This window comes from Porites lutea, chromosome 6 (assembly GCF_958299795.1).
Source record: "Porites lutea chromosome 6, jaPorLute2.1, whole genome shotgun sequence".
In the NCBI taxonomy this organism is placed as follows: domain Eukaryota; kingdom Metazoa; phylum Cnidaria; class Anthozoa; order Scleractinia; family Poritidae; genus Porites; species Porites lutea.
Window position 1 is genome coordinate 13907343 of NC_133206.1, and position 16559 is coordinate 13923901.

At 42.3% G+C, this 16559-nt stretch overlaps 1 protein-coding gene across 1 annotated transcript in view; it reads left to right on the forward strand.

The window, feature by feature from the left end:
- The window catches only part of LOC140941905 (uncharacterized), a 126090-nt gene that overhangs the window by 77467 nt on the left and 32064 nt on the right, over positions 1–16559 (forward strand). The window contains 14 exon segments of the mRNA XM_073390908.1: positions 181–391; positions 952–1706; positions 2521–3539; positions 4288–4663; positions 5007–5416; positions 6114–6414; positions 6978–7420; positions 7578–7830; positions 8090–8437; positions 8792–8965; positions 10290–13666; positions 13925–14681; positions 15007–15249; positions 15672–15929. Of these exon segments, the coding sequence (XP_073247009.1) occupies positions 181–391; positions 952–1706; positions 2521–3539; positions 4288–4663; positions 5007–5416; positions 6114–6414; positions 6978–7420; positions 7578–7830; positions 8090–8437; positions 8792–8965; positions 10290–13666; positions 13925–14681; positions 15007–15249; positions 15672–15929 (8925 nt within the window).

Here is a 16559-nt window from a genome sequence, read left to right on the forward strand (position 1 = left end):
TGATGTGGAAGAAACAAAAGTGTTGTCGATTTAAGTTGTTATAACATTATAATTTTAAAGAGACGTCGACAAGATAAAACATATATTGGTCTGTAATGATGTAAATCCATTTCTTCGCTGGCACTTTTTTGGCAGTTGAGTAATTACTACAGCCAACCAACTCTTGTTCGACTTTTTAAGGATATGGAGAGCTTAACACTAATGGTGGTAACGGGGATGGATCCAACGCTGGAGGAGGCTCAGGAGGGCGAATAGCAATTTATTCAAACGTAAATACCTACAGAGGTACCTATGTGTCCTTTGGCGGAAGCTCTGTTTCAGGTGCACACGGAGGACCAGGCACTGTGTTTTTGAGGGACGTTCGGTCACAGAGGCCGTTCACACAACTTAGGTTGGTTTGAGTCAGAACTGATTAAATTCTTTTTGTACAAAAAATTTATCATTATCTCTTTAACCCGGAAGTGCTAATGAAGATATCATTGCGGGGAAATGTGAAAAGTGAACATGTGAGGTCAGCAAAAGCAAGTAAAAAGAAAACTGATCACTTAACTTTTCACGCTTTAGTTAGTGTTACCCTGACGAGTTTAGCTCTTGGTCAGGAATTTGAACCGAGAATTACTGTTCTGTGCACTGGCCGTAATACAACCACCTCTTCCTGAATTTGGCTAGTCTTCAACGTAGGATAAAATAACACAAAGTTATAGTGATTTCATCACGGAATAGGGTCCTGACGTTACGTATATCAGTTGTAAAAAAATGCAAGTCCCTTGGCACGTGGTTTTATCGCATGTCAGCTGTTGAAGAAATATTATAACTAAAAAAAAATCCTTAATTGGAAACTAGCGTTTAGGTCTTGGTCGCCTTTTGTTAAGTGGAAGAGAAAACTGCTTTTAGGCGAAGAACTTTTGTGACGCTAAAGCCGTTGCTAACAGGTTATTTTCTCTTTTACAGAATTGACAACCTAATGCGATCAGTTAACGATCCGGTAACAATCGATGAAACAAATATGACTTCGCATAGTTTTTCAGAAGTCCATTTGTTCCGAAGAGCAGCGCTTAACATGGCTGTGCGACAGGAGAGAACGGTTCTAAACATGGCAAGATTGATTGGTGATCGCACAGGACTTCTTCATTCACGTGCTAATCAGAGAATCTATCTGGAGGTTTCCAGCACCGAACACAGCGTTTCCAAACCTGCAGTAAACCTAAGAGTTGACAATAACGCTGAGATGGTGTTTGGTGCATCACTGTACGTTATTGGTGACGGTGCGAAGGGAACTGATCAAATTTCGGGAGAATCTTCGTTTACGCTTGATGGAAGAATGATAGATGTCACACACTTATTCATCACCAAACGATTAAAGTCGAGATTCCAGTCACACGCCCATTCGGCCGATTTCTATAATGGAACACTCAATGTTGCTGCTCCAGGAACGTTTGTTTTAGCCACGTTTGAAATTCAAGATGGCTCCCAGGTATATTTCCCTGACTACCGAGGAATGCAGTGTGAAGTTGGTCTCCTCCACATGAAATACGGCTCCGTCATTGTCGCAGATACGTACCGTGTCAGCATCACATCTCTTCTACTTGAAACCGGAAGTAGAATCACCGCCTCTGGGACAGATCGGCCCAGTCCTTATGACCCTAATGGTCTGCCGAGTTCGTGCAGGGGTTCCGGCGGAAGTTATGGCAGTAAAGGAGGGAAAGGTAAGGTTGATAAAAGTACGAAACTCTTCCCACCTAACTGTTGCACCCGCAAAAAAGAACAAGAAACAATAACTAGTCGCCTACTTTGGTGTACTTCAGTAGTGCTCCATACCTCCACTAGCCACTGACACTGAGGTGAATAATTGCTTTAGTATAAACTAAGACAGTGAGATAATTGAGCACAAAAATGATGATTTTTAACTCATTTACAGTTGCCAACGAGTACAATTTTGGCGCCCAAATGACTGAACGGCCGTCGCGTTTTCTTTGCCGACAAATAAAACTTTTGAAGGCATTTGTTTAGCTCTTGCGGGGAAATTTCTTCAAAAGGAGTTGTGAATTCTTTTTGTATTTGAAACCATTCTATAAAAAAAAGAAAACTATTGAATTTAGTTTTAAGCTTATTTATGAACATGTCAGTTAAATAACGTAATGCAAGACTTATTTTGCATTTGTAAGCAAAAAACTTTTTCTCTGGTTTCATCGATAAATTCAAGTCAAACAGACAAAGCTCTACTTGTTAAAACTTCCAAACCGACTTTCGTCACCTTTTTCGTGCATTTCGGGAACAGCTTGTTTGATTCTTTGTGAAATTTCTTTGTTTGTTATGACAGCACACCGGGAAGTCATTTTGCTCGTAAGTACGAGAGTTCGGCGTCGCTCCCTCGGAGGGGCTGGAGGTGAATCAGTGAATAGCACTGGATATCCCGAGTTTGAGTAGCCAATCAGAGTGCGTGAAAAACACTATCCACACTGTTTTAGTATGTACTAAAAATAAATATTGTGGTGAGAAAATAATCATTCTGTTTTGTAGGCCATACTGGCGTTAACGAGCTTCTCTCTGGTGGGAGTCCTTTCACACCTAAAATGTATGGTACTCCCGGATGCCGTGGTAGCAGTGATGGCGGCAAAGGTGGTGGGCTGATCTACATGGACATCGGCGACAACCTCTACGTGGATGGCGCTATAAACTGTAATGGTCAGGACGCAAACAGCGGAGCGAATGCTGGAGGTGGCAGTGGAGGAGGCATCTGGATTAAATGCGGGCGCTTCAGCGGTCACGGATCAATCACTGCTAATGGCGGTGCAGGGGATGGTCTGAATTCGGGTGGTGGATCTGGAGGTCGCATCGCCATTCACATACCAACAGAGAATATGTATCTGGGTCAGTACACTGCTGTTGGAGGGGAAGCTGGTGATAAGTCCAAGGACTTGACTCTGTACGCAGGGGGACCTGGCACAGTGTATCTTAAAGATACGCGAAATCAGTACTCGCACACACAGCTTCGGTTGGATAACAAAGGGAGAACCTGGGATCATTATGTCACCCTCAATGGAAGTCTGACTTCATACACTTTTGACGAAGTTCATCTTGTTCAAAAGGCTGCTCTTCACCTGGCAGCAGATGGCAGGCGTTTGAACTTGACAGTGCACCAAGTTGAGGGAGACAGAACTGGGTTGATCCACGTACACGCGAACCAGACGCTCAAAGCGGAGTTCCTAGATGGAGTATACACAATTACTAGGACGAATGCTAATTTCAAACTAGACAAAGGTTCCAACGCCATCTTGGCAACGTCTGTGCATATTGTTGGCCGAGGTGACGTAGCACTTGAATGGAACGGTCGCCTGATCAACGTCCAACACTTTTATGTGGCGTACGAACGCACCATAAAGATTGGGTTTTATGCTCATACTGCAGGAATCGCTGCTGGAAAATATCGTTTTATTGACGATCACGGCACATTCAGTTTCTCAACGCTGGAGTTTGGCAGTGGTACCGTTATACATTACCCACCACCAATGGGAGTTCGCTTTATTGTCAGTCTTTTGGTACGTAAGAAGCTAAGTTATTAAGAAAGTAAACGTTAGCTTTTAAATCAGCCTCATACCGATTCTCAGTTTAAGAACTCTTTGGTAAGCAATAGCAAACCTGTCAACTAGTCATCTTCAAAATAAGGAATAAACAAAATGTGACCTTTGCATTGGAAATATAAGAAAGAAATTTAAGCACTCATCAGTCTATTCCCGAGCACAGCAGTCAAATAAGAGAGACTCTCGCAAATCCAACTCAGCAGATAAAAAATTTTCAGTGACCTTAATGGGATTTTAAGGTAGGAAATTCGAATTTCAATTCTGTGGCTCGCAAAACTGGACATCCTTCCCCGCCTTAGAGCTATGTGCCAAGTACGAGTGTAACAAGTCTCTTCCAAATAGTCTGCTTTTTCAAAAAAGAAAAAAGGAAACTTCACATGTTCACCAAAAAAAGAAACGTTAGTATTTAAAAGGTTAAACGCAAAAAAATGTCTCCTAGCCTTTGACTTAACATGTGAAGAAACACCGTTATGGCAATACTCAGGCCTTATTATATTCCTAGGTAGCAAATAAAGACAGTAATCCTTTAAAAACTTTTTCTGTATGACTACCAGGGCAAATCAAAACTGCTTTAAGATGAGCTGTATTTCTAATACCATTATTATCACTTTTAATTCGTCAGCGGTGGTTGAAATACTCGTCCAGGACGAATTTCCTAAAGGTGATAACCTTTTAGGTCTAATCATGAAACTTTTTTTTCATGCAGGACATCAAATTCAATTCTTACTTCAAAGCTGAATTCTTTGAAATTGAAGCCACCGATTTTTACCTGGAGCCGGACGCAAGGCTCGACTGCTCAGGGAGAGGATTCCTGAACAAAACTAAAGGGTCAGGGCAGGACTCTCTCTTCGGCGGATCCGGAGCGGGACACGGGACCCCTGGCGGTGACGGAGGCCAGGTCAGCGGAGGCGAGGAAGTGGGATCTGTGTATGAACCTGTACTGCCTGGTGCTAGAGGCGGAAGTGGTACTGGGGGTGTAGCTGGCAGTAGGGGTGGGGGGCGAGTTCGTGTCGTGGTTGGATATGCCTTCCGATTGGGTGGTATTATTGATGTGGACGCCGACAGCGCTCCTACAAATTCAGGTCAGTGAAGTAGATTTATCCTGAAACGGTCGTCGTCTGACTAAGTAAGATAACACCTAAATGAAAACAGAAAAAGTGGTTTCCAACTGTTGGTAATTTAAATTTGGATTTTCATACGAGAGATGAGACTCTAAAGAAGGGAATGAAAGATAAAACTTTCTTTTTTAGCTGTTAGGCGACAAATAAAAATTTAAGAAAAGGGTTTAACCGAATCCTACAGTCCATGCCATATTTATTCCGGAATGATTTCAAAAAAATTGGAATTCTCTGGGGTTTTTTGAATTCCTGGAACCTATTCTTTGCTTTCTTTCAAATGTTCAGTAATTCATCATTAATGTTTAAGGAAGTGGAGGTGGAAGTGGTGGAAGTGTCTGGATCACAACAGGCTACCTTCGTGGCCATGGCTCTATATCTGCTCGCGGAGGGACTGGTAACACCTTCAATTCTGCAACCGGCGGAAGCGGCTCAGGAGGACGGATTGCAGTTCACGTGACTTTCAAAGATGAGTATAGAGGTGGTTTTTATGCTTTGGGAGGAGTGTCATCAGGGGTACAACACGGTGGATCTGGAACTGTGTACGTGGAGGAAGTGAGAGGAGATCGTTTATTCAGACGATTGTACATTGACAATCAGAATGCAAACCCGCCTAAGGTGTTCCTTCTGGACGAGATGAATCCTAAGACGTTGAAGAGGAATGCTACAGAGGAAAATGGTGCAGATTTTGGATTCGATGAATTGATGCTGCAAAGAGACGTAAGTAGTAAGGGATAATGTGTCATTTTCTTGGGAATAAATGCATTTCCGTTTGCCATTTGCTGACATAAGACGCGACGAAAAATATTTTTGCGAAGCGATCTTGCTATAGAGGAATAGTACAGTTTTTCTACTACGCTACAAAACATTATACTTGCTCTTATCCGCCTTTAACGTTTCTTCCTCATGCACTGACCAATTCCAACAACACGCCTTTGCATTATGCTCGAAACAAGTTTGCTTTATGTAAGATGGAAACATTTATTTCAGTTGGGTGACTCTTTTTGTTTATGTATATTTACTAGCTGAATAGCCTTGGGCTTTTTTAGATTAGTTTTTTTGGGGGGGTTAGGGAGGAAGTTGCGACACTTGTTTACAAACGTGATGGTAACAAAATGTGGGATGAATAATATTATCTTATATAGCCATTTCACGCACGTGGCCAGCATCTATGAAAATTTATCAAAGAAAGAGAGCTTTTAAATAAGAAAAAGTTCAACTCCCACAGGATTGGTTTAGGACACCAACATGCCCGCCGTTTCATTGTTTCAGGACACCAATATGGCCGACCTGATGTCCGCTGAAAACGCTGCATACACAGGAAGATGCTGAATGCAAATCGATTGTAAATTTAATTCATTCAATAGACGATCGCAAAGGCTGGCTAAAATAACATCCTTTCTTTATCAAATTTCAGGCTGTGTTCAGGATTGCAGAACTGGGATTGAACAACCGTGCGTCCATCTCCGTTGTAACCGTTCTTGGAGATGGATCGTCTGTTATACATGTCATGAAAAACCAGGTCTTCTTTATCGAGTATGAAGAGTTTACTAGGCGAAGATCCTTCCCTCCAGTGAATTTCAGGGTAGATTATTTGGGTGAAATAATGCTAGTCTCTGATGTCCATGTTGCTGGAAAGAAGAATCCGGCGTTTGAACTCGAAGGGCGAATTACTGGCGTGTCTAATCTGACGCTGACAGAGGGACGTGTCTTCCAAGGTAAGAAAGGGTCCATCTTTGGAATAAAAAAGGAACCAAATGTTCGAGCACGGAAACTTTTAGGCATGTATCATAGGCCTTTTATAAGTATATTAATGCAAGTATCACGAAGTAACTTTCACAAAAAGGGCTCTCCAGCGATTATTAAGCGACTACTTTGAACACGATGATGCTTTTCTGTCTTATCTATACTTATTATACTTATTTTTGGCTTTAGAGTCCATTTTAAAAACTCTTAAAATATTAATGGGAAAATCACGTTATATTGTTTTTATTGAGCTTCGGTGAGGTAGTCAGACATTTAAATTTCACGACGAGAAACAGGTTCAACAAAGTGGCAAACTACATTGAACAGCATACCAGACAACTCTAAAAGAACAAACGTTGAATTACAGCACATCATAGCACATATCTAGAGTACCCCCAAACTACAACGGCTCTTGCTGATACACCACCCGCACTTTTAACGTGAAAGTCCGTTTTAAAAACCAAAAAAAACCGTGGTGCTTGAAATATTTACTTTGCAATAAGTTACACTAAAACTGTGTTTCAATTTTTTATAGCTGGTGAAAATATCAGCAGTGCTTTACTGAAAAATAAAGAGTATATTGAATCTCCGATAGAAGGACAACTGGCATTTGGAATCTTCATTATGGAAGCCTTCACTCAACTGCTATTTGCTAAGCACATGAAGTTTGATGTCAGCACGCTTTATATGCGTCAGAAAGCTGTCATTTCAGCCGATACAGTTCACATGGCCTTGAATGAGGCACACCTCGAAGGAAGTTCGCGGATCACCACATCTGGGAAGGGACTCAAAGCGGAACAGGGACCTGGGTCTGGTTCTCTTATCGGTATTGCGGGGTCTGGTGCCGGGCATGGAGGACAAGGAGCTCCAGGAAGTACTGTCGCTGGGGGTTCTGGGTATGGTTCGTATGTGTATCCGGTTCATGCTGGTAGTGGAGGAGGTGGAAAAACTGGTGGAGCAGGAGGAGGCACTGTCAAGGTAAAGGAAAAAGTATTCTTATGGAATGTTTATCCTCCCAGATATTTTCCCTTTCTCGGCCATCAAGCGTAGATTACTGAGATCTTATGTTTAATTTTACTTAGCAACGAATAAGGCTTTTTTTAGAATAAGATGAGATTCCCTTCCTGTTTCACAGATTACAATCGGCTTATTTTTTCACCTCGATGGTATCATTGAAAGCGAGGGAGCTAATGGTATTTCTAAGAGTGGAGGTGGCAGTGGAGGAAGTGTACTTATAAAAACAGTTAAATTTTCCGGTCATGGACTATTGACTGTAAATGGCGGGAGTGGCGATCGCAACGGAGGTGGCGGTTCAGGCGGACGTATTGCAGTGCACGTTGCTTGGTTACGAGAGTACTCTGGACTATATACAGCTTATGGTGGCTTAGGTTCGTGTAGATCTTATTTATTAATTTATATATTTTCTTAAACACTTATTTAGTAAGTGGGTCGTTTATCGTCCATTGTTGAAAGACTGGTATGTTAATTTTACCGTACAAAGGTTTTGTTAGTTTGTGATGCTTTAGGCAGATATTCATACATCAACCATTCTCAACATTTTTACGTGTCCTCTCCCACTATAATATTGTGATGTTGGCGAATAATTAGATATTGTATCACAACAACTTTTTTTCGTTTATTTGACAGGTTTTAAGGCTGGAGCGGCAGGAACTGTTTACTATACGGATACCAATCAGGGCCTGACTCATCGACCTGTGTTCATTAATAAAGCTAACCAAACGGTGTTTGGCGTGGGTTTCACAAAACTGTCAATTGACAACATCAACCGCAATCCTGATATAGCGACAATTATCATCGATGAAAACAGTTACTACTACGAGGTGGATGAATTGGAGATGAGAAACCATGGTGTGCTTCATATTCATGGAAGTAATTCAACTTTTGTTGTCCATAACTTCACGGGAGATCGGACAGGCCTTGTTCGCCTTAGGTCAGGACAAAAGATGTTTGTTCAAGTTGTGGAGGCTACGAAAGGTAAGAGAGGAAAATTTCATGTAATTTGCTGTCGAAAATGTACAAATTGGCAACTAAGACAAACACAGCTTTGTATTATCCACGCCTTTCCAATCCAGACAAGTCCATGTCTTTCTTGGCTTCCAACACCTAACTTGTTTCCACACCTTCGGACTGAACTTGTCCTCGTTCGTGCCGAGATGAAAACGTCTGGAGACAGTTGAGACATTGGGCTTTACCGACAGTATAGGAGAACAAATTCAAGCAAAATGGCTAATTTCATAGCCTTTGTGCCAAAGAAGACCATTGTTTTATCAGAATAAAAAGGCCTCAAGTAGACGATAAACTTGCTTTTTCCTTCTTTACTCTTAACAGGCTACAGCGTTGCTCCCGTGAGTTACAAAATAGATCAAGGAGCGGAGATAGTCTACCCATCCCGCCTGACCCTGCTGGGCACCAGATGCACCTTTGAAGGGCTAGTTGTTGGTGTCCATCGTCTTGTTGTTGCTGAAGGTGCAGATGTTGTTTTCGCTTCCACGACCCAGACAGGTGTGTCAGTCAGTCGATCAATCAGTCACCTTATGAACTTGACAATTGATTAATACGTCAATCGAAAATGCTTTCCATTCTTTTTAAGTCGATTAATAATTGGTCTTAGACCCAGTGGTAAAAAAATTAAAAGCCTACATTTCGGCCTTACTACTTTGTCACGGTAAACAGAAAATTAAAAACGGACCAAAAGGCAATTTTCCCACAGATGCAGATAAGCTTTCAAAGGTAGCGCATTGAAGACAAAGAGATTAACATCAATTTCCTTGTTTGTAACCGGTTAAATTAGGCACAGCAAAGTGGTTAGCACGCCTTTCTTCTCTGACCACAAGCTGGATTAATGTCATAGTAGTCCCCAGTGGAAATTACATGCCTGGGTATGCTTTTAAATGTTTATTTCGATTTTTAGACCTTAGTAAGTTCAATCACATTTATCTGTTTCCGACATTTGAACGGCCTAAAGAACTTTTCTGCCATTATTTATCATTTATAACAAACTTATCCTTCTGTTTTTTTAGTAGTAGATTGTTGAGGCTGGAATAAATGGTCTCTAACATTTATTTGTACTTAGAGCTAAACAAAACAATTATTAGGCAACTGCTAAAATAACGAATGTATAGAGAGATAAGGGAACAGAGAACAATGTTTACAAGAGACGTGTCACATATTCGACACAATCTAATCATCAAATTAGGAATTCTCTTGAATGTCTTTTTTATTTCATTTTCATTTTCTAGTTTATTTCTATTGTTTAAAGTTGACATTTTCGGTTTACAAATTATCAAATATCTTTTTCACGACAACAAGCGACATTTCTTAGTCAAATTCGAGTTTATAAAGTAACTTACATAGTACGCGCTCTCTGATTGGCCGAGAAGTGTGTTTGCATGAGGGTATGTAATTACAATTGTGGCGTCATCATGTTTTGCTGTGCACCCGCTGATCACAGCAGCACGATTATGAAAAAACGTTTTAAGCTTGTACTTTACAAGTTTACACTTTTTACCCATTTCGTCGACGTTAGAAACTTGAAAAATCAATACAAACATGCTTTAGCAAAAACATTTTTCACTCAAGCTGGAATTTTAAGCAAGAAAGATACGTATTTTGATGGCATCTGTTTGCAAAACAAGAACTGATTACGGATACAAAACTTCGCGCACCGCAATTCGCTACTAGTAGGAATGTCTGTTTTAATCAGCGCAAGTAAACAAAGAGTTCTCCTTTTCTAAATGAATTTGCTCAAAGTGGTGTGTGTTACCGTACTTTGCATATGGGTAATGTTTGCCACTTCATTTATATACCTAATAATTCATTTTTACAGGTATTAAAGAAAACAGGGAATTTCGATTCCTTACTTCGCCTGGCAACATAACCTTTGCTGAGGTGTACGTCCAGAAAGGTTCACGCTTGGAATTTTCACGTATAAGCAACACGTTTATTTTCACTGCTGTCATTTTTAGAGTCAAGTATCAAGCGTCGGTCAGCATCAATCACGGTGAGATCGACTCATCGTGGGCTTGGGTTGAAAGCGAAGGCAAACTTGTGTTGGACTATACTGGTCACCCGGCGGAGGTGGGCCCTGGAGCGGGTAATACAAAGAAAAAGATTGGCTCTGGCGCGGGTCACGGTGGAGAAGGCGGTGTTTTTCAGGCTGGGCAGCCTAGTGGGGAGCCATACGGCGCCGTATATCGTCCTGTTCATCTTGGAAGCGGTGGTGGAAATGGGCTAGGTAAAGGCGGATCTGGCGGTGGGATGCTTCATTGGAGAATTGGTCAGGAAATAGAGCTAGATGGGCTGGTTACATTACGTGGTGGTAGTGGATCTGGAACTGACGCTGGTGGGGGTAGTGGAGGAAGTATTCTTATCGAGACGACGAACTTCACTGGTTATGGAGAAATTAATGTTATGGGAGGAGAAGGTGCTGGTCCGAGTGGTTCAGGTGGCTCAGGCGGTCGTATCTCTGCGCATGTTCGCTTTAGACATAAGTATGCTGGTGTTTACAAGGCTTATGGAGGAGGCGGGAAAAACTACGCTGCTGCTGGCACAGTTTATGTCGAGGAAACTGCACGTGGACCGCAATATGCTGAACTGAAGTACGACAAAACCACTAATAAAACACACGTTACTGCCACGCACAAGTACATGCAAGTTGACAATGAAGATCGTAAAACAGACATGTCCTCCATGTTGATGGAGAGTGAGCACTTATTCTATGAACTGGATGAACTGTTCTTGACTAGACACGCCAACCTGCAAGTAAGACACCCTCCAAGAAGTCCAAATGTCACTGTCATTATTCATCGTTTTCTTGGAGACGGTACCGGAAGGTTTCATGTCAGAGTGAACCAAACAATATATGTAGAAGTCGTCGAATCTGAAACCAACGAGACAACAGCACCGTGCAGTTACAAGATTGACCAAGGAGCTGAAGTTGTGTTTCCTGCTATAGTTAACATTTACGGAACCAGAAGTATCATCGAGGGTCGCATCACTGGAGTTGAACACTTAATAATCGCAAGTCGCGGATTTGTTGAGTTCTCGTCTACAGCGCAGACTGCCAGAGTCGAGAATCGTCGCTATGTTGAGATAGACGAGAAAGGTAACGTTTCATTTGCTACAGTCACTGTTGAAAGAGACTCCAAACTGACTTTCAGTCGTATTCTTAACTACACGCTTATCTTGCGATGCTCTAAATTCAGAGTAAAGTATGAGGGATTAATGACCATAAATCACGGGTTCATTTACTCGGCGTTCGCATGGATTGAAAGTGAAGGCATTTTGACTTTGGATGGCACAGGATATGGCCCAGAAGAAGGCGTAGGACATGGCCAAACACACAACAATGTGGGCTCCGGGGCTGGACATGGTGGTGAAGGGGGAAAAACAGATTATGGGGAAGGTGGAATGCCATACGACTCAGTTTTTAAACCACGCATGTATGGTAGTGGTGGAGGAAATGGTCAAGGTGTGGGTGGGTCTGGAGGGGGATCCATTTTCTGGTTTGTAGCTCAAAGACTTCAAATAAATGGACTTCTGTCCTCGAAAGGAACTGATGGAAAAGGAACAAATGCTGGGGGAGGAAGTGGCGGTAGTGTTTTGATTACTACTACTAACATGACTGGTCACGGAGAAATTTCTGTTATCGGAGGTTCGGGAAGCGGATCAGGGAGCGGAGGATCTGGTGGACGGGTTGGAATTCACTGTCGTTGGCGATATGAATTTGGCGGAAAGTTTACTGATCATGGAGGTCAGCAGGGTCATTACGGCGGCCCAGCAGGTACAGTATATAAAGAAGAAAACTTAAGGCCTCTTGAATACCGTCATCTAAAATACACGAAAGAAACTAACACCACCATGTTAGCTGTGGATCACACTTACGTGCACATCGACAATGATGGCTTTGATGTTCCTGGAGCAACTGTACTGATGGAGGAAAACACTACCTACTATGAGTTTGACGAAATGGAATTAACTGGTTATTCACGTCTTGTGGTATACCACCCAGGAGATGTCAATGTCACTGCAGTAGTACACAAGTTTATTGGCGACAAAAGTGGACAGTTTCACATCCGCCGAGATCAAAAAATATTTGTGGAGTACGTAGAGTCGGAAACAAACATAACGGAAGCGCCTTGTAGTTATAAGATCGATGTCGGTGCAGAGATAATTTTACCATCCGAGTTCAACATGCACGGCACTCGGTCAGTATTTGAGGGTATGATAGTTGGTGTGCGGGATTTACTGGTCTCATACGGTGCTGTAGCAGATTTTTATTCAACCAGCCAGACAGCGCTAATAGAGAATAACAAGTACATTGCAGTATCAGAGCCCGGAAATATCTCATTTGCTGTTGTAGTGGTAAAGAAAGGCGGTCACATTGACTTTCGGAAAAACACTGGATTCCTGCGAGTTACCTGCGATATTTTGAAAATCAAATATCAAGGAAAACTCAGTATGAATCACGGCGAGTTGTTCTCATCATTTGCCTGGCTAGACAGTCAAGGACATTTTAATCTGGATATGGGAGGCCATCCCGCTGAAGTAGGTCTTGGTGCAGGAAGCAGCTTTCTTCTGTTTTATCTAGTTGGACGTGGAGCAGGTCATGGTGGGAGAGGAGCTCGCGAAGGTGGGGTAGCTTACGGTTCCGTTTATCGACCACTGATGCTTGGCAGCGGAGGTGGAAGTGGCAGTGGGAAAGGTGGGGCCGGAGGAGGGCAGCTGCTATGGGAAGTTGGCAAACACATTGAGTTGAATGGTCTTATTTCCGCCAGAGGAGGGAATGGCATCGGAAGCCATGCAGGAGGTGGCAGCGGTGGCAGCATTCTTATAAAGACGACAAATATGACTGGGCACGGAGAAATCTCTGTTGCCGGAGGAGACGCTACTAACCAAGGGGGTGGAGGATCTGGTGGACGGGTAGGAATACATTGCCGATGGAGGTACACATATGGGGGAAAATTTACTGATCGCGGTGGGATCAATCCAGGAAGTAACGGCTATAGTGCTCCTGCAGGAACAATCTACAAAGAGGAGAACTTTCGTCCTCTAGAGTACCGCATACTTAAGTACATCAAAGAAACAAACACTACTTTCCTAGCTGTAGACCACACCTACGTACACGTGGACAACGAAGGAAGAGATGTTCCAGAAGCTACTGTCTTGATGGAGAAAGGGACAACGGATTACGAGTTTGATGAGGTACTAATCGTGGCAATACGTTTACTTACCCTTTGCCTTGTCCCCGTTGAAACGTTACGCACCAAATCTCTTGTGTTTTGAAAAGCTTTGAAAGACATACATGTGAGATAATCCGGAACATTAAGAACTCATTTTAGGACAAGATGAGCGATGAGCGATTAGAAAGAAGTTTCAAATAACAAAAATAATAATTTTTCTCTTTTCAAGAATCCCTATATATCCTGTTATTCATATTCAGCCTATTTTCTCGTTATATAGGTGGAGTTAACTGGCTATTCAAGACTTATCGTTTACCATCCAAAAGGGAAAAAAGTTACGGTAAAAACTCATAAGTTTATTGGAGACAAAACCGGACAGTTTCATTTAAGAGTGAATCAGACAATCTACGTTGAAGTTTTGGAGTCTGAAACAAACAGAACCGAGGCGCCGTGCAGCTACCGCATCGATAAAGGAGCAGAGATCATCCTTCCAGCTGAATTTCATGTCCACGGCGTCCGATCCGAACTTTATGGATTGATGACTGGTGTGCACTTTATTTTCCTTGAAGACGGAGCAACCCTGAAGACAGCATCAACAGCACAAACGGCCATAACGGAAAACCGCACCTACGTTGATATCACAGAACCTGGCAACTGTTCCTATGCACATGTTATTATCAAGCAGGGTGGCATTTTGAACCTGGTACGCGTACGCGAGGTTTTAGTCTCAGTAACATCATCCGTATTTGAGATTCTCCATAAAGGAATGGTCAAGATAAATCACGGGATAATTTATTCTACTTTCGCTGAATTAGAAACCAAAGGCATCGTGACTCTTGATGGCGCTGGGCACCAGGCAGCTACTGGTCCAGGTGCAGGCTCTACCTCTTCAAATAACAGAGGATCTGGCGCCGGCTTCGGTGGTGAAGGAGGTGTATCGTACAATAATCACCATGGTGGTAGCGCTTATGGTTCTGTTTATAAACCACTTTCCCTGGGTAGTGGTGGAGGACAGGGAACTGGAATTGGGGGCGCAGGTGAGATAGATTTTTCTTCTTTTTTGCATTTGGTAATGTGGACGTTATGAACAAATTAATCCAAAGAAAACTTAAAAATAAAAAAAGAGAGACGCTCTGATAGCGGCAATGTGGCCGCTTATTTGCCTTAAAGGTGTCACACAACAAGCTTGTTTATATACTATCCAACGTATCATTTTTATTTCGTTCTTTTGCATTTTGTTTTAAAGTGTTTTTTATTGCTATACCTTGACCTTTTCCCTGTGGAATGGTCTTAACGCCTTTCATCACCAAAGAGAAAGCAATTCTTACGCTATTTCATTGTCATGCTTTTATTTCTTGTCAGGTGGAGGGTCCCTGTGGTGGAAAATCGGTAAACATCTTCACCTAGATGGCCTCATTACATCCAAAGGAAACAGCGGAAGTGGTAGCGGTGGGGGAGGTAGCGGGGGTAGTGTGCTCATAGAGACACTCAACATGACTGGACATGGCGAGATTAACGTCAATGGTGGTAACGCACAAAGCGGAAGCGGTGCGGGCGCTGGTGGCAGGATTGGAGTTCATGTTGACTTCCGAAACAACTTTGGTGGTACGAATGTTTAGATACCGTTTACCTTTACTTTTTTCTACGGCTCATTATTTATCTGCAATCAGTCCCTTTACGGGTCGGGTCGAAGCATTTTCTTGCTTTGCATCACCAAACTGCACGACTTTGAAAAAACAAAGTAGGGTAGGTAAGCAATCAACTTACCGGTCAGGAGGTGTATTCGTGTCTTTTACATAAGAAACTTGCCCTCTCGTATCGCGGTCATTTCAAATAAGCATGCCTCTGAATTGTGACGTTGGAAAATAGTATTGCCTTTTATGGCTTACGGTACGCCGTAAACATGAAAACATCGCTTTGGCAGAGAAATAAATATTTTCTGCAGACAAAAGCGACAAGTAAGATACAACCACTATTGTACTGCTCTCCTGACTGAGTTTTTGTACACCATCACCGATTCGCTTTAGGTAAATTCCGCTCTGTTGGTGGTGTAGTTGCTGGCAACTCTAATAACGCAGGCGCGGCAGGAACAGTTTACAAGTACGAGAGTCGCCGCGGACCACAGTACCGGGAGCTCAAGTATTACCCAGAGTCCAACTTAACTTCATTTAAACCGGAACACGCCAAAGTCAAGGTGGACAACGAAAACAACGATGTAGCAACACCAACAGTCATCATGGAGAATCAAACGGTGTTTTACGAATTTGACGAAATGCAAGTTGAAGGTAGGGCATGATTTATTTTATCGGATAAATCAGTTTTGGAACCATAATTTAAAGGCCTTAAGGTACAGGCATTTTATTGTTTTGCTTTCAAACCTGATAGCTTATGAGCCTTTCAGCCATTGCACTCCTATTATTACCCGTTTGAAGAACGTTGTTTTGAAAATGGTTTCGAAGTTTCGTTAGTGGTAGGAAAACTGCACTCGCAAAACATCTACATCAACTACATTAAAACAGTTTTAATGCAGCTGAGAAGTGGACTTCAGTACTTGCCGAATGTTGTTGCTCTTTCTTGACACGCTTCAGAATATATCTTACGGCTTACTCTCACATAAGCGTTTATAACATTTTTCAAACATTTGATGCCACTTCAGGGTTCCAAAAACCTTAAAATTTCAAAATGAGGCTAAGTGCAAAAACTTACTTGTAAAGATCAGTCTTATTTGCAAGAGACTACGAATTTTTTATAGTTTTAAAACAGAGGTTTCATGAAGCAACCCGGATATGGCTTATGCAATTTTTTTCCCTAAGAATTCAATCTAGCCTTGAGTCTCCTCACAGAGGACGTTATTCCCGCCTACACACGTCTTACACCTTTGGCTATTTCTGGGATTACTAACGACCTATAATAGT